Source organism: Zootoca vivipara, chromosome 1 (assembly GCF_965207765.1).
Source record: "Zootoca vivipara chromosome 1, rZooViv2.hap1.1, whole genome shotgun sequence".
In the NCBI taxonomy this organism is placed as follows: domain Eukaryota; kingdom Metazoa; phylum Chordata; class Lepidosauria; order Squamata; family Lacertidae; genus Zootoca; species Zootoca vivipara.
The window spans coordinates 131,680,308-131,701,254 of record NC_142582.1 but is presented as its reverse complement, the minus strand read 5'-3'; the positions used below and the strand labels follow the sequence as shown (position 1 = coordinate 131,701,254).

General features: G+C 44.9%; 1 protein-coding gene across 1 annotated transcript in view; it reads right to left on the bottom strand.

The window, feature by feature from the left end:
• Positions 1-20,947, bottom strand: part of NEMF (nuclear export mediator factor) — a 37,852-nt gene that overhangs the window by 15,945 nt on the left and 960 nt on the right. Inside the window, exons 2-21 of the mRNA XM_060269808.2 lie at positions 20,395-20,463; positions 19,439-19,541; positions 17,965-18,090; positions 17,248-17,396; positions 15,566-15,633; positions 14,272-14,355; positions 12,962-13,035; positions 12,363-12,433; positions 11,729-11,804; positions 11,217-11,279; positions 10,727-10,804; positions 10,401-10,609; positions 8,648-8,821; positions 4,957-5,020; positions 3,651-3,739; positions 3,265-3,368; positions 2,995-3,057; positions 2,471-2,583; positions 1,213-1,270; positions 918-976 (exon numbers count right to left, since the gene is read on the bottom strand). Coding sequence (XP_060125791.2) covers positions 918-976; positions 1,213-1,270; positions 2,471-2,583; positions 2,995-3,057; positions 3,265-3,368; positions 3,651-3,739; positions 4,957-5,020; positions 8,648-8,821; positions 10,401-10,609; positions 10,727-10,804; positions 11,217-11,279; positions 11,729-11,804; positions 12,363-12,433; positions 12,962-13,035; positions 14,272-14,355; positions 15,566-15,633; positions 17,248-17,396; positions 17,965-18,090; positions 19,439-19,541; positions 20,395-20,463 — 1,894 coding nt within the window. The remainder of the gene's footprint in view (positions 1-917; positions 977-1,212; positions 1,271-2,470; positions 2,584-2,994; positions 3,058-3,264; positions 3,369-3,650; positions 3,740-4,956; positions 5,021-8,647; positions 8,822-10,400; positions 10,610-10,726; positions 10,805-11,216; positions 11,280-11,728; positions 11,805-12,362; positions 12,434-12,961; positions 13,036-14,271; positions 14,356-15,565; positions 15,634-17,247; positions 17,397-17,964; positions 18,091-19,438; positions 19,542-20,394; positions 20,464-20,947) is intronic.

Here is a 20,947-nt window from a genome sequence, read left to right as displayed (position 1 = left end):
TATACATGGAAAAATACGGTAGTTCAGAAGGCAGAATCTGGGAAATACTGGAGGGAAAACATGTAGGAGAAGAAACAGTGGGAGAGAGAGGTTTAACAGATTCACTGTCTCCGGAAAGCATTCCTCCGCTCTCCCCAAGGTCAAGAAGAGCTGAGAAAGTGGCAGAACACAAAGCACACAAAGCACAGAGGGGACAGGTTCAGATTGCAAGGCGTAGAAGTGACGTGGATTAATAGGGACATAAGGGGGTGGCATCCTTAATTGGGAGCTCCACCATTTCTAGGAGATGGGTTCTTTGTTCTCTTGCTGTGATTATTAAAATTTCTAACTGGTAAGAAGACTCATTTTCCTTTGTTTCCTGCTTAGCTACTGCCACGGGGGTGGGGGGTGGGGAGGAAGCCGGTTTCCTGAAGCCTGACGTCAGGTGCCCCAAAGGGAGGACCACAAACAGGGCAGTAGGGAAACAGCGTCTCTCCCTGCCACCCGAAATTCCCAGCAACTGCCATTTAAAGGCACTTACTGCCTCCGACAGTGGGAGGAGAACACAGCAATTGTTTAATTAGCCAAATGGCGAATAGCCAAAATCGATGGCCTTTTTAAACTGTGTGTGGGAGCGGGGTATTGATTTTGTTTGTTACTATGTTGTGTATTTTTGTGTTTTTATAATGTAACCCACCATGTGATCCTCAGGGGAAGGATAGTATAGAAATTTAATTAATAAATATAAATAAATGAATGAATACAATTCCCCCACCCCCCAAAAAATCTGGTCCAATGGGGGGACTGAATGTGCACAGGACTCCTTTCCCATCACTGCAGTTGTGGGTGCAGCAGAATACAGAGGAATCAACACGGGATTAGTTTGTGTTAAGGAGGACCTCCGAATAACTGGTGACCAGAAATTGAAGGCACTGTACCTTAAATAAGAAGCTGAAGCCCATCATCAGATAGGAAGGAGGAAGAAAATTCTTTTTCCCTGTGTAGGAGGAAACGAAAGAAGCAAATCTGTTCAGAGTTTTGTGAACATTCCACTGTTCTGTCCTGCAAGAGGGGAGGAATCCTGCAAAGTTCAGCCGTTGGGGGATCTTGATGTGAAGATGCCCAGAGGGAACAGCCGAAACTCTTCCCCTTCCACCCCTAGCTGGACCTGGGGCTGCCCAGCCAGGTATGGATTCCAGGAACCCTCTCTGTGTCTCACCTGGTGGGTCTTACCTCTGACCATGAAACTGCCAGTTGTCAGGTATTCTCCAGTGGGGGCCGTTTTAGACACCTGCGTGGAATTTATCCAGAGATGTTAATCACACACTGATTTTTTACATCAGACAGGCTCCTTAGTTGTACCCTTTTCGGCGCCTGCTAAGAACATTTTAGCCTATCCAAAAATGTAGAACTTTGCTGTTTTAATCTGTTTTTAGTTTACTGCTGGTTTTACTTTTTGGATGTCCTAAAGAAAGAGTTGTTTCTTACTGATAATTTTATTGTTTTTCTCTGTTAACTGCTTTGAGGGTTTTTACAATCAACCAGTACATAAATTTTTATAAAATAAATAAATAAGCATTATTAAGTACCAGAAAGAGGCTGTTGAGAAGCAGGGCCTACCATAGAGATGTTCCAAAACAGCCTTCCACAATCTGGTGCCTCCCAGCACAGCTGCGGTGACTCATCACCAATATCACAGAATTATAGAATGGTGGAGTTGGAATGGACCCCCAAGGGTCATCCAGTCCACACACCCCTTGCAATCTTTCCTTAAAAACCTCCAAAGAAGGAGGGAGTCCTTCACCTTCCAAGGGAGTCTATTCCACCCTTGAACAGTTCTTATGATCAGAAAATTCTTCCTAACATTGAGTCGGAGTCTCCTTTCTTATAAATTGAATCCGTATCTACCCACTTTCTCCCTTGATTTGTTATCAATTTCATTGGCTGTCCTTCATTAAAATGCAAAGTTAAGCCAAGCCACACCCCGCTCAGCTTTTCTGTGAACCACCCTGAGACCTGCAGGTATAGGGCGGTATAGGTAGGTAAAGGTAAAGGACCCCTGGATGGTTAAGTCCAGTCAAAGGCGACTATGGGGTTGCGGCGTTCATCTCGCTTTCAGGCCGAGGGAGCCAGCGTTAGTCCACAGACAGCTTTCCAGGTCATGTGGCCAGCAGGACTAAACTGCATGTGGTGCAACGGGACACCGTGATGGAAACCAGAGCGCACAGAAACGCCGTTTACCTTCCCGCCACAGTGGTACCTATTTATCTCCTTGCACTGGTGTGCTTTCAAACTGCTAGGTTGGCAGGAGCTGGGACAGAGCAACAGGAGCTCACCCCATCATGGGGATTCGAACCGCCAACCGTCTGATCAGCAAGCCCAAGAGGCTCAGTGGTTTAGACCACAGCGCCACCCACATCCCTAGGGCAGTACATAAACTCAAACAAATAACAAGAATAAAAGTAACAGCAGCCACTCCAGGCCTCATTACCTGATGGTGATACACCCACCAGGCGCTAGTGATGACCCGGGCATCCCAGGCAGCGCTGTAGCACAGGGCCATCGTGCCAGCCTCGGTGAGCGTCCGTGGAGGGATGGGCTCCCCTGGAACAGAAGCGGCGCCAGAAAGAAGCAGGTTAGTACCAGGGAACCCCAACACCAAAGAAAACAGAGCTCTCCAAGTTTAGCATTGCTAAAAATAAACGTTGTGGTCTTCTCAATGCAGTTTGGGCACATTATTTAGGAGATTTGCTCTGTGGAAAGCATAGCAGAGGCAAAAATCACGAGACTTCAGCCAACATCCTCTGCGTGCTGAAGAAAAAGCAGGAAACTGACTTTTTATTTTTGACACATTTGTATACTGCCTCGTCACCACCAAAGTCCTCTGGGCGGTCCACAGATTTTCACAAATCAGTAAAATTTAGGGTAGGGGGGGAAAGCCCCCAAACCAATCCGCGTAATAATGACAGACTGTTCTTTTGCCCTCTCAAAATTCACTTTCCTGAAAGCATTTACCTGTTGGATTCTTTATGACACAACTGGTTGCTCCATGGAGGTCAGCGTGCACGTAGATGTCGCCTTACACAGAGGAAGGGAGACAGAGAGAGGCCAGTGGTGAATATCCCTGCAGCTTTGGTCTAAACCTCTTTTTAAAGCTCACCAAGTTGGTGGCCATCACGACATGTTGTAGGAGCCAATTGCATAGGACTCCTTCACAGCTGAACTTTATTTCGCCTGTCCCAAATCTGGACTGCACCCCCTGAGTGAGGAGCGAGGCAGACTCACCTGGCCGTAGGTATCTCTTGACGATCATTTCATTTTGCTGTTGGTCTCTTCCAGCTATAACAAGGTAATTTTCAGAGCTAATGAACCACAGGAATTTCTCAAACCTGCCAGATTACATCAAGCCATCAAGACAGAGCAAGGTATTGGAAGAACAAAAAAAAGGGCAGCTTGTGATGTTGTCAGGGAACAGCCCCACGTTTTAGGAACATTTAAGCCCATCCCTTGCCAACCCCACTCAACTGAAAGAGGAATGGCAAGTTCCTCCCAACCCAAAGCTTAAAACATTTGGCTCTTAAGCATTAAGTACTTAACTCACATCACACAGGCAAGAACATGCAGACGATGTTCAGATAATTCACTTGTTTTACCCGTGCACAGACACTCACCAGAACACCTTCCTCGCCTTCTGAATAGTGGAAACTGTTTGAACTTCTTTCAGTGTTTGCTTGGTCTTCTTTTCCGCTGATTTGAAGGCCTGTTTATCCAAACAAACAAACAAACAAGGAAAGAGTTAAGGATGTGAGAAAAGTCCTGCTGGATCAAGCCCACCTAGTCCAGCATCCTGTTCTCACAGTGACTGTGGGAAAACAGCAAGCAGGATTTGGGCACAAGAGCAGTTCTCCCCCTCCTGTTATTTCCAGCAACTAGAATTGGGAATTTAAAGAGATCTCCCAAGTTGCAACCAGCTAGTGCAGGCAATGCAAATGGCAGGTGCTCAAAATGACCAGTGTGCTAGTTCCTGGACCTGCCCATGTGCTGCCTATACCTGCGGGTGGCTTGCGGCCTGTTTGCCTTTGACCACCTTGCTCTTAACTGCTGCCGGATCAGAAGCAGACACTCTGGATTCACCAACAGCAGGCTTGGAGGGTTTGCCCCCAGACTCCACAAGGCTATTCTCTTGAGTTCGGCTCGCTTGCCACTAAACCTTTATATCAGGGGCGGAGGAAGAGACCCATTTGCAGGCAGGAAGAGACCTTTTTCAGCTCAAGGGCCAGATCCATACCTCTTCATTGGCCTTTTTCAATTGGGGGGGGGGCGGCACCACCCATCTGTCAACTCTACAGCATCAGGCGATTCAAATTTCAAGGTTGAAAGAGGCACAGACTTACCTCCAATCTTAGCACCGTGGGATGAGAGGGCAAAAATCGGCACTGATAGCTTTTACTACGAAAGAGCAAACAGAGGCTTATCTCTGATCTTAGCACTTAGCCCAAAGATGAAAGAGAAGAGAACCCTTGTCTTCAATCTTCCTACTTAGCACTTAGATCAGAGATAACAGATCTCTGTGCAGGACATAATATGACTTCAGGTGACTGACAAGTGCGCTTGGTTTGCATAAGAATCGGAGGCCAAATTCAGAGGCCTGGCAGGCTTGGCTGGGCCCATGGGCTGGGGGTTCCCCGGCTTTCTATTACTGGAGCTTATTTTCGGCTGATGTGTATGAACCGTGGAAATCGTGAAAAGCTCCAAGCAGACTGGAAAGAGTTGCTTATGGCTGCTGCCATAAAGTGTTTCGAACAGGCATAGGCAACCTTGGCTCTCCAGATGTTTTGGAACCACAACTCCCATGATCCCTGACCACTGGCCCTGTTAGCTAGGGATCATGGGAGTTGTAGTTCCAAAACATCTAGAGAGCCAAGATTGCCTATGCCTCGTTTCGAAGGAAGAAAGGCAAAGAGATCATCAACGCACCTTCTCCGCAGCTTCCACAGTTTTCTGGGTTTTTCTGGCCGCGTGCCTCTTGTGATCGTAATACCTGGGAAAGAAACAGCCGTGTCAAGGTCTCTATCCCATTCCCTTCTTCTGTTAGGATTACAGCCTGTTTACCTTTCCATAAAAGCATAGAACCACATGATATGGAAGATGCTAATTGGCATCCATCCTTCATGGATCAATGCCTTGTCGTGGCGAAGGGGCTTGAATAACTCAGAGAAGCTATGAGCTATGCCATGCAGGGCCACCCAAGATGGACAGGTCATAGTGGAGAGTTTTGACTAAACGTGATCCACCTGGAGAAGGAACTGGCAAGCCACTCCAGTATCCCTGCCAAGAAAACTCCATGGACAAAGACAACAGGCATATAAAAGTTATGACGCTGGAAGATGAGCCCCTCAGGTCGGAAGGCGTCCAACATGCTACTGAGGAAGAGCAGAGGACAAGTACAAGTAGATTCAGAGCTGATGAAGCGGCTGGGCCAAAGCCGAAAGGACACTCAGTTGCGGATATGCCTGGAAGCGAAAGGAAAGTCCGATGCTGTAAAGAAAAATATTGCATAGGAACCTGGAATGTAAGAACCATGAGTGGAGGTAAGCTGGATGTGGTCAAAAATGAGATGACAAGAATAAATATCGACATCCTGGGCATCAGTGAACTAAAATGGAAGGGAATGGGCGAATTCAGTTCGGGTGACTATCATATCTACTACTGTGGGCAAGAATCCTGTAGCAGAAATGGAGTGGCCCTCATAGTCAACAAAAGAGTGGCAAAAGCTGTAATGGGATGCAATCTCAAAAATGACAGAATGATCTCGATACGAATCCAAGGCAGACCTTTTAACATCACAGTAATCCAAGTTTATGCACCAACTACCGGTGCTGAAGAAAGTGAAATTGACCAATTCTATGAAGACCTACAACAACTTCTAGAAATGACACCAAAGAAGGATGTTCTTCTCATTACAGGGGATTGGAATGCTAAAGTAGGGAATCAAGAGATAAAAGGAACAACTGGCAAGTTTGGCCTTGGAATTCAAAATGAAGCAGGGCAAAGGCTAATAGAGTTCTGTCAAGAGAACAAGCTGGTCATCACAAACACACTCTTCCAACAACACAAGAGACGTCTCTACACATGGATATCACCAAATGGGCAGCATCGAAATCAGATTGATTATATTCTCTGCAGCCAAAGATGGAGAAGCTCTATACAGTCAGCAAAAACAAGACCTGGAGCTGACTGTAACTCAGATCATCAGCTTCTTATAGCAAAATTCCAGCTTAAACTGAAGAAAGTAGGAAAAACCACTGGGCCAGTAAGATACAATCTGAATCAAATCCCTTATGAATACACAGTGGAAGTGAGGAACAGGTTTAAGGATTTAGATTTGGTGGACAGAGTGCCTGAAGAACTATGGATGGAGGCTCGTAACATTATACAGGAGGCAGCAACGAAAACCATCCCAAGGAAAAGGAAATGCAAGAAAGCAAAATGGCTATCCAACGAGGCCTTACAAATAGCGGAGGAGAGGAGGCAAGCAAAATGCAAGGGAGATAGGGAAAGATACAGGAAACTGAATGCAGATTTCCAAAAAACAGCAAGGAGAGACAAGAGGGTCTTCTTAAATGAGCAATGCAAAGAAATAGAGGAAAACAATAGAATGGGGAAAACCAGAGATCTGTTCAAGAAAATTGGAGATATGAAAGGAACATTTCGTACAAAGATTACCATAATCAAGGACAAAAGTGGTAAGGACCTAACAGAAGCAGAAGACATCAAGAAGAGGTGGCAAGAATACACAGAGGAATTATACCAGAAAGATATGGAGGTCTCATACACCCCAGGTAGTGTGGTTGCTGACCTTGAGCCAGACATCTTGGAGAGTGAAGTCAAATGGGCCTGAGAAAGCATTGCTAATAACAAGGCCAGTGGAAGTGATGATATTCCAGCTGAACTATTTAAAATTTTAAAAGATGATGCTGTTAAGGTGCTACACCCAATATGCCAGCAAGTTTGGAAAACTCAGCAATGGCCAGAGGATTGGAGAAGATCAGTCTACATCCCAATTCCAAAGAAGGGCAGTGCCAAAGAATGCTCCAACTACCGCACTATTGCGCTCATTTCACACGCTAGCAAGGTTATGCTTAAAATTCTACAAGGCAGGCTTAGGCAGTATGTGGACCGAGAACTCCCAGAAGTGCAAGCTGGATTTCGAAAGGGCAGAGGAACCAGAGACCAAATAGCAAACATGCGCTGGATTATGGAGAAAGCTAGAGAGTTCCAGAAAAACGTCTACTTCTGCTTCATTGACTATGCAAAAGCCTTTGACTGTGTCGACCACAGCAAACTTTGGCAAGTTCTTAAAGAAATGGGAGTGCCTGATCACCTCATCTGTCTCCTGAGAAATCTCTATGTGGGACAAGAAGCTACAGTTAGAACTGGATATGGAACAACTGATTGGTTCAAAATTGGGAAAGGAGTACGACAAGGTTGTATATTGTCTCCCTGCTCATTTAACTTATATGCAGAATTCATCATGCGAAAGGCTGGACTAGATGAATCCCAAGCCGGAATTAAGATTGCCGGAAGAAATATCAACAACCTCAGATATGCAGATGACACAACCTTGATGGCAGAAAGCGAGGAGGAATTAAAGAACCTTTTAATGAGGGTGAAAGAGGAGAGCGCAAAATATGGTCTGAAGCTCAACATCAAAAAAACCAAGATCATGGCCACTGGTCCCATCACCTCCTGGCAAATAGAAGGGGAAGAAATGGAGGCAGTGAGAGATTTTACTTTCTTGGGCTCCTTGATCACTGCAGATGGTGACAGCAGTCACGAAATTAAAAGACGCCTGCTTCTTGGGAGAAAAGCAATGACAAACCTAGACAGCATCTTAAAAAGCAGAGACATCACTTTGCCGACAAAGGTCCGTATAGTTAAAGCTATGGTTTTCCCAGTAGTGATGTATGGAAGTGAGAGCTGGACCATAAAGAAGGCTGATCGCCGAAGAATTGATGCTTTTGAATTATGGTGTTGGAGGAGACTCTTGAGAGTCCCATGGACTGCTAGAAGATCAAACCTATCCATTCTTAAGAAAATCAGCCCTGAGTGCTCCCTGGAAGGACAGATCGTGAAGCTGAGGCTCCAATACTTTGGCCACCTCATGAGAAGAGAAGAATCCTTAGAAAAGACCCTGATGTTGGGAAAGATTGAGGGCACTAGGAGAAGGGGACGACAGAGGACAAGATGGTTGGACAGTGTTCTCGAAGCTACGAACATGAGTTTGACCAAACTGCGGGAGGCAGTGCAAGACAGGAGTGCCTGGCGTGCTATGGTCCATGGGGTCACGAAGAGTCGGACACGACTAAACGACTAAACAACAACAACAACAATTGGCATGGGAGCAATTTGTACAAAAGGAGTGCTAATTGTAGCGCTTCGTCCACACTTAATGACTCCCTGGAATAAGTCAGTGGTGGGGGTGGGGAATGGAAAGTTGGCCTAACGCTCTGCAGAGAGATTTGAAGTAATGGATCTCACAAAGATCTTGACTTGATGCCTTGGGCAGGACCAAAAGAAATAGAATTGAGGAGGAGAGAGGAACCCCTTGATTCAGTGGCACTAAACTGTTCCTATATCACCCCAGCCAAACACTCGAGCCTCTTACTTTTTGGCATTGGCATAAGCAGACAGACTGAGGTCCAAGTCCACCAGCAGGGGCTTGTTCTTTTGGGGCTTCGGAAGCGGTTTGGCTTTCTTCTTCTGCTTCCTCCCGCTCTGCGGCTCTTCTGCCACCTCCTCTTCAGCTCCCTCCTCCTCTTCTGAGAGCATGTAAGGGTTTCTAGCCAAGCAGAAAAGACAGACATTGTAAAAGTCCGGGGCCAAAAGTCCAGGTCCTTTTTTATTTTATTTTTTTGAAAAGTATGTGCACTGCCAGCTGTAGGAAGACCAAATGAAAAATTCTGGCCAGGATTTCCCATTCATTCTGTTGATTGCGCACATGATCTGTGGTCTAATAATACAGTAAAATTCTGCATTGTTTTTTGTCCCTAGAAAGCTGAATTTCAGCAGAGTTATTACACACATCATGTGTGTTTTCAGTTGTCTGTTCTGCGTGGTTTATTCTGCTTCTGTTGGTCGTAAGGGGGAGAAAGGAAGCCATCACATACTGGCAGGGGTGGGCAAGAGTTGAGGTTTATCTACTTAGTGCAGGGGTAGCCAATCTGACAGCCTCCATATGCTCTTGGGCTCATGTATAAAAAGGTAAAGGTAAAAGGTAAAGGACCCCTGGACGGTTAAGTCCAGTCAAAGGCGACTATGGGGTTGCGGCGCTCATCTCGATTTCAGACCGAAGGAGCCGGCATTTGTCCACAGACAGCTCTCCAGGTCATGTGGCCAGCAGGACTAAACCGCTTCTGGTGCAACGGAACACTCTGACGGAAACCAGAGAGCACGGAAATGCCATTTACCTTCCCGCCACAGCGGTACCTATTTATCTACTTGCACTTTTTGGCGTGCTTTCGAACTGCTAGACAGAGCAACGGGAGCTCACCCCGTCACGGGGATTCGAACCGCCGACCTTCCGATCAGCAAGCCCAAGAAGCTCAATGGTTTAGAGTGCACCACCCGCGTCCCTATTGGGCTCATGTATAAGCATGAGGCCAGAGGGACATTCCTGGGACAACTCTTGGGTTGGGACAACTGGCCAAAATGTTTTTCAATGTTTTAAACCGTTCTAATTTTGGCTCCTCTGTTTTGTTTTTGTCAGGTTGGGGTTGGTTAAATGTACAGTTGGGTTTGGTGGTTATTTTAATTTGGGTATAACTGTAAACTGTTTATTATTGTCGTTATTGTTTTCTATTGATTTCTTGGTTTGTTTGTTGCCTGTATAGGATATTCTGTTTTTTTAATGTTTGATGTTTTGCTGTGTTTCTCTATATGCTGTAAGCCGCCCAGAGTGGCTGGGGAAACCCACCCAGGTGAGCGGGATATAAATACTGTATAACACAACAACATACCAATTTACAAAACCAGCTCCTTATGGGAAAAGCCTCAGCTCTGCTGATTTCAGTGGTACCCAAGTAGCGCTCCCAATATTCTCCAGATTACAGCCCTCAAGTCAACCGAGGCTGGGATAGGGCTTATTCATCCAATTAAATTGCAGATAAGAACCCAATGCGGTCTTTGCTGGAGCAGATGAGACAGCAACAGGGACCCCACTCCCATTGCTCCAGCACTGGGTCCTCGGAGGGTTAGTTTGTCTCCAAGCAGTGAGGTCCCATTTTCAGCTATTCACATTCCCACTTCCCCGATTCTGCCTAATCCTGAACCTCCTAACAAAGGAGTTTCAACACAAACACACACACACACACACCAACCACTCCTTTCCAGGACGTTTCTCCCACCTGCCCGGCGCTTACTTCAGGAGCATCGTGATGTGGTTGGTCTGCAGCTTCAGCTCTTTGATGGCGCTTGCCACGGGGTCCCCCTGGGCCTGGGCTTCTTTGACGATAGCGCCAATCTCTGTCCAGTCAATCTGGTTGGCTAAGGCGCTCCGGACCACCTGGATGGCTCGGTCAACTATCTCCAGGTTCATTTCCACAAGCTCCCCTTTCACCTTGTCAATTTCCTTTGGGAAAGTGAAGGAGACCGAAAGAGAAGCAGCTGAGATTCTCTGGAGTATGACAAATGGACTAAAGCCAACAATTTATGGTGTGATCGTGGTGGTACGATAACAAGCCTTTACCTGAGCTTGATGGAGAGCTTCAAGCCGGTGCTCATGATCCTTCCGAACATTTTCCAGCTTCTTTAGTGCCTGTTTCTCCTTTCAGGACAAAATGAAGGAGGAAAGAAAGATGGGTGGTGATTTGATGCTCATGCCAACTCAGGCAGCGTGAGCTGAAGACAAAGCAGGAGGGAAGGGATGGGTGCAAGCAGGTAGCGAGAAGGAACCACTCTCCTGATACACCCCAAGTTGAAAAGATGCAGGAGCCAAGGCTGTGCCTTACTCTGCATTAGCAAAAGCAGGGATGCTATCTCACAGAGAGCTCTGTGTGTATACTGTGTGTGTTTGACAGCAGCAAACTTTCCCCTCTAATGCTGAAGCTATTAGGGTTCTCAGCAGGGACAAAAGTTAAATTCTCCCCATCCGAACGACAATCCACAGCTGGCAACTGGCTCCTTAGGGAAGCCACAAGGTGTTGTGTCAAATGTTAATTTTTTCACGAGGTCAGTACCTGCTGCAATGCCTTCAGGTCTATCTTCTGTCCCTCCAGCTTGGAGTAAAATTCATCCACTGCCTTCCAAAAGAGATGAACACTTTTTAATATATATATATATATGTGTTTCTGGAAGTTGCTTTTCATCTCTCATAAAAAATAAAAGTTCAGAACAAAACCAATTACACCCAAAAAGGCCCTTGAGTTAGATTTCCTTAAAATCTCAAAACTCCAAAGTTTGAGTTCATAATTCACTCGAGCAAAGCAACTTTTTGTGTCGCAGCTTCCACATTCTGGTGACGCTCAAAAGCACAGATGCCACCACCCGCCGCTTCAAAAATCTGTAACTCAGAATCCTAAACTTGGCTCTTAAACCGCTATGCTGCATTCAGATCCATCTTGCTGCAACCACAAACAGTTGGCAAGATTCTAACTCAGTGGCCACTGTGGCTTCCCTGTACCACCTGGCACAATAAAAAAAATTACACCCCACTTATAAAATTCAATAGATACCAAACGCAGGACCATACCTTATTGAAAGAGTCAAACTCCACGTACGGACATTTTGTGTGTTGTGAAAACAAGAAAGGGTGAAATTCCTCATACCTGCAAGACACACATTGGATAATGTAGCAGCAGCAAACCAAAAGCAGCTAATGCTATTCTAGGCTGCAACAAAACAGAGCAGAGGGCCATTCTAATGTTGGAGCTGACTTATTTAGAGGAGCATAGAATTGCCTTTGTATATGTAGTTCCTTTTTGGGCCGGTCAGAAGAAGATTCATGAAACAGAGATTCAAATCTGCGTATCTCGTTGTCAGAGTTCTGTTGGGACGGCACCAGCACAAGTACACATAGAGAGAGTTGTTCTCATGGACGTACACCATGAATATTTGGACTATTTGGTTTAGAGATATTGAGTTGCATGTGCCATTATTATTTTGGCATTGTATACATTAATTAAGATTTCATGCATTATAAATTGTTGATAAGTCATACATTTTCTTAACAATTTTTTGTAAACAGAGTTGTTATCTGAGATTCCTGCATTGCAGGGGTTGGACTAAACGACCCTTAGGGTCCCTTTCCAACTCTACAATTTGATGATTCGATGACCAGCAGGAAAGTGAGGCGCCAAAAAGGAGGTTCCCTTCAAAATACATACGTGAGGATTTCTTCTGGAGACTTGTTGGGTTCCAGACTTGGCTTTTTCTCCTTCTTCTGAATGATATAACCCTGCCAGAAAAAGAGAAGTAGAGAAACCCTGAGCAACATTTCTTTTCAGTTTTCTGTTCTTGGAATTATTATGACTTTTATTATTAGCTAGCCATCAATAATGGCCAGTTAGACCAGAGCGTACAAGACAGCCGGGGGTGAGGGGATGGGAGAGACTGGAAGCTTGGTTCACAAAAACTGGAAGGTAAGCACTAGGCCAGAACACATTGGGAGAAGAAACTAAGGATCACAACAAGACGACCACAAAATCCACATTTGTACACCTTCTCCAGAATACATCATTTGATATGAGAAGGGTCAAACCACAGCTATTCTGGCATGAGATTCTCTGGGCTCCCCTCCTCCTTGGGCCAATAAGTCTGCCTTTTGCATCACGGTCCCAGACTGCCTCCACTTCTGGGCTAGGGAGCTTGAGAATGTTTACTAAACCCGCCCCTCCCTGGAAGATCTGCAATGGCAATGTTTGAACATTGCTTCTCTGGAACCCGCGGGGTGTGCCAAAATCAGAGCGCTTCAACCATGAGCTACCTTGCCGTTAAAGTTGTCTGTGATCGCCATATATTCTTCTGCTTTCTGTAGCGCAGCAAGTACCTTTTCAACATCTAAAAAGAGAAAATAAGGGAATCCAAGATTTTTGAGGCTGTGGCTTCCTGTCGTGCTACAGCATATTCATACTGGAGGCAGCCTTGGGCCAGATCAGATAATCTGTCCACCTAATGCCAGGATGGGAACCTGGAGTCTCCAAACACTATTAGACTGCAACTCCCATCGTCCCTGACCACTAGTGATGCTGGCTGGTGGCTGGTGTTGATGCAGTCCAAGAAGAGCTAGAGGGCAACAGGTCCCACATCCCTGGGTTATTTTTTTCAGCCTTGCCTAGAGATGCTTGGGATATGATCAAGCCCAGAGCTGCAGCCTGGCCCCGAGGCTGGTTTAGGGGAATGAGAATTAAGCATTTCCAAAGCATCAGCTGTGTTAAGTCTCTTACAGCAAAAAGAGTCATGTGACAACTTAAAGCAGTGGTTCTCAAAGACTGGCGTGGCAGGAGAGGACAGCAAGCAGGGTGGGAGATTCAAAGACAAGGAAACGTTTAAACATTTCAGTGTAGTATAGGATAGTATAAACATATTCTTTATAAATGAGGTTACCTGGCAAAAGCTCACACCTCTCATGGAGTTTGTATACATATTTAAGCTCCATACATAAGATGCTCATTTTTAATTATATTTTGTTCTTATGTAAGCTGCATTGTTTTATACTTTCTGGGTGTCCCATGATTATATTATAAAGCAATTGGGTTCTATGCTATAAATCAGTTGCTAATTGTTGTTTCTTTTTGTTCTCCCAGGTATTTCTTAGCAATAAAAAAATTGCTAAGAGCAAATTGTTATTCTGAAAGTGTGGCCCAGAAAAAAAAGGTTGAAAACCAGTGCATTATAGGCTAACTAATTTATTATGGTTTAAGCTTTCAAGGACTCGTGCACACAATATTAGATGGCAGGTATGTAAAGAAGCGAGTGTAGGTTGGGAGGTGAATGAGGTGCAAAAATGACAGGTTGTAATGAACAGAGCTGAAATATATACCCTATACAAACACCTTTAACCTTTTGAGCAGCATATTGGCGATAACTGCTGAGATGATCGACTTAACACCACTAGTACATCAGAGAACCACTCACAAGAAACAGGGAATTAACCAGGCCTAATAGATGAAATTAAAGTGATACACCACACTGCATAACACGAAGATCTTGAAATACCAGGCATTTTGCAGCTCTGTCATGTGACATGCAAAAGGGTGTGCGATGCATTTCACGATGAAATGTCTGGGCACTTGCCTTTCCCTTCTATCTGTTCTGCTCTGGCGTTACTGGAAATTCCCGCTTCCATAAGGCAGTGCTCGATAAGTGTGGCTCCATAAGCTATAAAAAGTGGAGGAAGGGAGAGAACCATTTATAAGACCAAACAATTAGCCAGAGACATGGATTTAAAAGAATCCCTCCCCCCAAGGACTTTGTTTCAAACAAGGCAGAATATGGGACATTTTATACACAGGGGATGAAGAGGCCTCCAGCTTCAACAACCATTTGTTTAAATAAGTAAAAAGAATTGTCCAGTAGCACCTTAGAGACAAACTAAGTTTGTTCTGGTTGGTCTCTAAGGTGCTACTGGACAATTTTTTTAATTTTATTTTTACTTATTTTGACTATGTCAGACCAACACAGCTACCTATCTGAATCAACATCTGTCCCTTCCCAGCCCCAAACAAATATATGTCACTAGCTGGCCCGGCCACGTGTTGCTGTGGCTCGTCCCTGTGATTCCCCCCACCCTGTCCCGATCCATGACGTATCCCGTCCCCTCCTCCCCCCCACCCCCGGCTCATCCCTGTGATTCCCCCCACCCTGTCCCGATCCATGACGTATCCCGCCCCCTCCTCCCCCCAACCCCCACCCAGGCGAGTTCCCACTTCCATTTGGCCTAGTTTGTAAAGACGAGCCGAGGTGCTGTGGAGAGGGAAGGGTTTCTAGCTGCAGTACCAGTGTAGCCGCCGCTAGAGGGCGATGTTTTGAAACCTGGCTCTTTTCCCAGCATGCTCAACAGGGTCTCCTGGCTGACTTTTTAGGTCCTAAAAATGGGGTTTTAGCTTGCGCAGGTGTGACATTTGCATACCCCATGTAGCTAGGAACACTCGCATAGTGGCATGTGATGCTGTGTCCAAATTTCATCGCTATCACTCAAGCGGTTTCAGTGGAAAGTGGAAACCAACGGACATGGCCGGTTTACATTTTTATATATATAGATTTTAAGTATCGCGACAAAGATATTGTACATCTCAAAAACATTACAGCTCTCAAAAGCAATTGGCTATTACTGGTAAAAATATATTTCCCCAGCCACTCTGGGCGGATTCCAACAAAGATTTAAATACATTAACATGTCACACATTAAAAACTTCCCTAAACAGGGCTGCCTTCAGATGTTTTCTAAATGTTATTTGATGTTCCAACAGGATCTCTTAGATATATTTACAACCCTGCTTTTTTCTCTAGTGCTCAAAGTTGCTTGCAAACTTTGAAAAACAAAACATAGCTTATTGCTGATTTCAATCTTAACATAAATGGTACTTACGAAGGTGGGGATTCAGGACTCTCTTTAGCTGATCCCCTTTCGGTGCACTGGCTATTATTTCTGTCAACCTGTTAAGTGGGAGATGGGGAGGAAGGTCACCCCCCAAAAAGAATACATTGCTACATAGAATCATAGAATCGTAGAGTTGGAAGAGACCACAAGGGCCATCCAGTCCAACCCCCTGCCAAGCAGGAAACACCATCAAAGCATTCATGACATATGCCTGTCAAGCCTCTGCTTAAAGACCTCCAAAGAAGGAGACTCCACCACACTCCTTGGCAGCAAATTCCACTGTCGAACAGCTCTTACTGTCAGGAAGTTCTTCCTAATGTTTAGGTGGTGTAGTTTGAATCCATTGCTCCCTGTCCGCTTCTCTGGAGCAGCAGAAAACAACCTTTCTCCCTCCTCTATATGACATCCTTTTATATATTTGAACATGGCTATCATATCACCCCTTAACCTTCTCTTCTCCAGGCTAAACATACCCAGCTCCCTAAGCCGTTCCTCATAAGGCATCGTTTCCAGGCCGTTGACCATTTTCATGATATTGAATGATATTGAAGAGGAAAGCACGTTATGAGCATAGGAAGGGTCTGCCGGATCAGGCCAAGGGCCCATCTAGTCCACCCTCCTCGTCTCACAGTGGCCAGCCTTATGCCCGTGGGAAACCTGCAAGCAAGATCTGACCACAAGAAGTCTCTCCCCTCCTGTGGTTTCCAGCAACTGGCATTCGGAAGCAGTATTCCTTCTAACTGTGAAGACAGAGCATAGCCATGGTGGCTAGTAGCCACTGATGGCCCTCTCCACCTCCATGAATTTGTCTAATCTTCTTTTAAACCGACCCAGGTTGGTGGCCGTCCCTGCCTCCTGTGGCAGGGAATTCCACAGTTTGACTATGTGCTGCATGAAAAAGTCCTTTCTTTTTCCTGTCCTGACTCTTCCAACATTCAGCTTCAATGGAGGCCCACCAGTTCCAGCATTATGAGAGGAGAAAAGCACTTCTCTATCTACTTTTTCCCTGCCATGCATATTTTAAAAAAAACTTCTATCGTGGCGCTGTGGGTTAAACCACTGAGCCTAGGGCTTGCTGATCAGAAGGTTGGCGGTTCGAATCCCTGTGACGGGGTGAGCTCCCGTTGCTCGGTCCCAGCTCCTGCCAACCTAGCAGTTCGAAAGCACGTCAAAATGCAAGTAGATAAATAGGAACCGCTACAGCGGGAAGGTAAACGGCGTTTCCGTGTGCTGCTCTGGTTCGCCAGAAGCAGCTTTGTCATGCTGGCCACATGACCTGGAAGCTATACGCCGGCTCCCTCGGCCAATAATGCGAGATGAGCGCGCAACCCCAGAGTCGGTCACAACTGGACCTAATGGTCAGGGGTCCCTTTACCTTTACCTACTTTTTTCCTGCCATGCATATTAAAAAAAAAACTTCTATCGTGTTGCCTTACTTACTTACTTTTTCCTCTAAACTACAAAGTCCCAAATGACACCACCTTTCTTCATAGGGAGTCACTTCATTCCCCTTGATCATTTTGAGTGGCGAACCCAAACCAGAGCAACTTTACAGCCCAGCAAGCGGGTCTCTGAAAAGCCGCTCTACTCAGTTCTTGGAGAAGGATGGGGGGCGGGGGGCGGATATTGCTTTCTCCCCCAACTATATGCTGCACAAAGAAGAGAGGTACCTTTCCAAACTGGGTAACGGTGATGCTGCTTTAGCGTTGGCGACAGGGTAGTGTTCCCGCACTGCAAACTTTACATCATCTGCTTCATCCGTGCGAAACCTCAGGATGTTCAATATTAGGTATTCATGGTCAGTAAGAACAATGTTGCCCTGCAAATGGGTTTCCAAGCAAAATGTGGGTTTCAACCTATAAAGCCTTTATGGAGCCTCTCCTTATGTCGCTGTCATCAGCATTATTATCATTAATTACTTCCCTTCACGCTAAAGTCCCAGGGCAGGTTAAAACGTTAAAACACTGTATTTAAAACAGCTTAAATCAAATTACGATCACAAAAATAAAAGGATACACCTCAAGTGTCAGGCTGTTTTATGGATTTGTAAGCCGCTTTGAGACATTTTTATTTTGGAATGTAATAAAATAGTCAGAAGGGTGCAATTTTAATTCCTATGTTGTGGACTTGGATGCTCAATGTTCACCATCCACGCTACCTAGGGAAATTTGGATGTCTTTAATTAGTATTTATTTATTGCTTGTCTGCTTTGCATATGGTATGACGCAAAACCCTGCTACTGCCCTTTTCGGTTGATAGTAATGGCAATAAAGGAAATTCAAAACAAAAACGAAGAACCTTCCCACCAAGTAACAAAGCAGTGGCACGAGGGGGAGAGGCCAGACTTTTTGCCTCCAAGACACACAGCTCTTTCACGCTCCACTTACCCTGTCGTACAACTCTATAACCAGATGGTAGGCGGCTTCGTCGCTCCCAAACTGGAAATCGACTATTCTGTCGACACCAAGCTGCTCCACGCTCACAAGCCTTCTGGTCTTCAAATGCTTGCGGCACTGTCAGCGGGGAGAGCACAAACAGGTCTCACAAAGGGGCAATGAGGAACAGTCGTTTGCTTCCCCCCCCCCACCGCAAAAAGCCAGGGTAGCTGGGGACTCCCACACCCCATAAATAAAAATGCAGATACTGTATTGTAGTCTCTCATAAACTTTTGGATCATTTGGAATATTTGAACAATGGCCTGATAAAAGCAGGAGAAGCATGGTGTTGGGGAGAGTCTATTAAAAAAGGGGGGGGGGGGAACCTATGGGGAAGGTCTGGCAGAAGCAAAGGGTGGAAGAGATGTGACTTTGGCTACCCAAAGCCCTCCCCATCACTTGTTTTAATGTATTTTAAATTTTTGTTGGAAGCCGCCCAGAGTGGCTGGGGAAACCCAGCCAGATGGGCAGGGTACAAATAATAAATTATTAATTATTATTATTATTATTATTATTATTATTATTATTATTATTTGGCTGCTGAGTCTTCAGCGGCTATTGGTAGCCTGCCTGCATCCAGATAAATGCACTTATCTATGGAAAGCATTCCAAAGCCTTAGAGCATAGAGTGGAATTATTCACCTACTCCTGCCGGGAGGACAGATGAGAGCTCTCCATTCAACAAGAGGAAACCAAGGCACATGCCTCGTTATTATTTGGGCCTATAGTCTCTTTTTTTAAAAAAAAAAATACCGTAATAATAATTTTTATTGATTTTCTTTTTCTCATAACAAATATCCAATATCAATAACATTCGTTTTCCAATTTCCCCCCTCCCTATTGACTTCCCTCAGCTTCCATTTCTGGTTTATTACGTCAAATGTTACATTCTGCTGTTTGTATATACAGTGGTACCTCGGGTTAAGAACTTAATTCGTTCCGGAGGTCTGTTCTTAAACTGAAACTGTTCTTAACCTGAGGTACCACTTTAGCTAATGGGGCCTCCTGCTGCCGGAGCACGATTTCTGTTCTCATCCTGAAGCAATGTTCTTAACCCAAGGTACTATTTCTGGGTTAGCAGAGTCTGTAACCTGAAGCGTCCGTAACCCGAGGTACCACTGCAGTACTATGTTGTCACCTTGTTAAATTTCTCGTTCTCTGTAAATAAAGTTGTAAATGCTTATTTAAATCCTGCCAGCGAGTCCATTTTTTTGTTTTTGTTTCTGCAAATAGGTTGTAAAAGATTCCCATTCTTTTTCGAAATCACTATTGTCTGGGCCTGTAGTCTCATACTGTAAGGTTCATATGTGAAAATGCAAAATGCTTGTCTGGCTATCCCCAGAGATGAAACGACAGCATTAGTGGCTTGGAATGTTTTCTCTCTCCACCCCAGAAATCTTCAGCATGCAGAGAAAGATGCATTTACCTTCATTGCAAAGCCAGATGGCATCATGTTCTTGGGCCACTCAAACTCTGTTGTGTGAATTCTTATGCCAGATTCCAGGAGAAGTGTAGCCTTGAGGTCTGGCCTAATGACAACAGAAGGCATCAGGGAGCATCCGGACAGATTTGGCCTAGATGTGGGTGCAAGACATGCTTTTCCTCCTCCGGGAACTGCAAGCTTGCATTTTTAACTTTTTCAATACCAAACACTGAATTTGAAAGATGGCATCCACTCGCTCGTAATAAATTTATGTAGTTGATAATCATAAAGCTCCCCAGAACTGAGAAGGTTTCCCATGAGTAATCACTTGAAGGATGTTTTTAAGAATCAAGCAGTATATAAATTTTATGAACTAAACCATGTTTAGAAACTCAGGAATAGTAGTGTGTGAAGATGCTTGGAAAAGCAAGGACAGGTGAACCTTCTCCCTACGTTTAACAACAGCACCAGGAGAATACATAACATGGGCCCGCTATGCAGGGGAGGAAGGAGAGGGAGAGGTTGTAATCATGCACATTTAAATGAAGACTACAGAAGAAAGCAGAGGGGAAAACATACACCTGGATCTTTGGAGAAAAGTCCCATCAATTTTAATGCATCTTGATTTCATGTCCTTGTGAAAAAGATGACATTCATTGGAAGCAGGTACGTGTTCCAACTTCCTTTTCATACATAGTGTTCTAGTTTTGTTTGGCTATTTTATCTCATTGGAGATGGAGATACATGCAAAACACACGTACAGATTCAAAAGTTAGAAATACTCCCAAGAGAGCTGGGATGACTAACTTGTGACTCTCCAGATGCTGCTGGACTACAGCTCCCTCACCATTGGCCATGCTGGCTGGGACTGATGGGAGCTGGAATCCAGTAACATGCGGAGGGCCAAAGGCTTCCTGCTCCTGAAATTAAAAAAAAAACAAGGAAGTTTTAGCTCTTACTTCTGAAGACGGATAAGGTATGTCTTATTGTCCACATCATAAACGTTGTTTACTCTCATTCCCAACAAGCTAAAAGAAAAAAGAGAGGACATATATATTTATATATTTACCAGTGTAAGAAAATTTATAGAAGACTGCTCTTGTTGCAAACACTGAATCAAGAATTTTTTTAAACAAAGAGCAACTGCCAATCTCATTGTGGGTCAGGCTGGAGGAGGCAGTGAAGGAACTGTTTCTTAAATCAAAGGAACAACAAATTAATTATAACACAAACATCTTTCAGGGCTAAGTCCAATCCGGAGTAGTCTTCTATGCTGATTGTTTTGCAACAGGACTAGTGAGATAGAATCAATGTGGCATGTATTCATGGGTCTAAAAACCAGACAAATAACATATGTGGCTAGTCCTACACAGGGCCAGCCCAAGAGATGTTGGCACCTGAGGCAGACCTTAAAATAGCACACACCCTCTCCCCACCAGGGAAGATCTACACCAGGAACAAGGGGAGAAAGAAAGAAGACTGGGATCTGTAGCCCTGGTGAATCCCACCCAC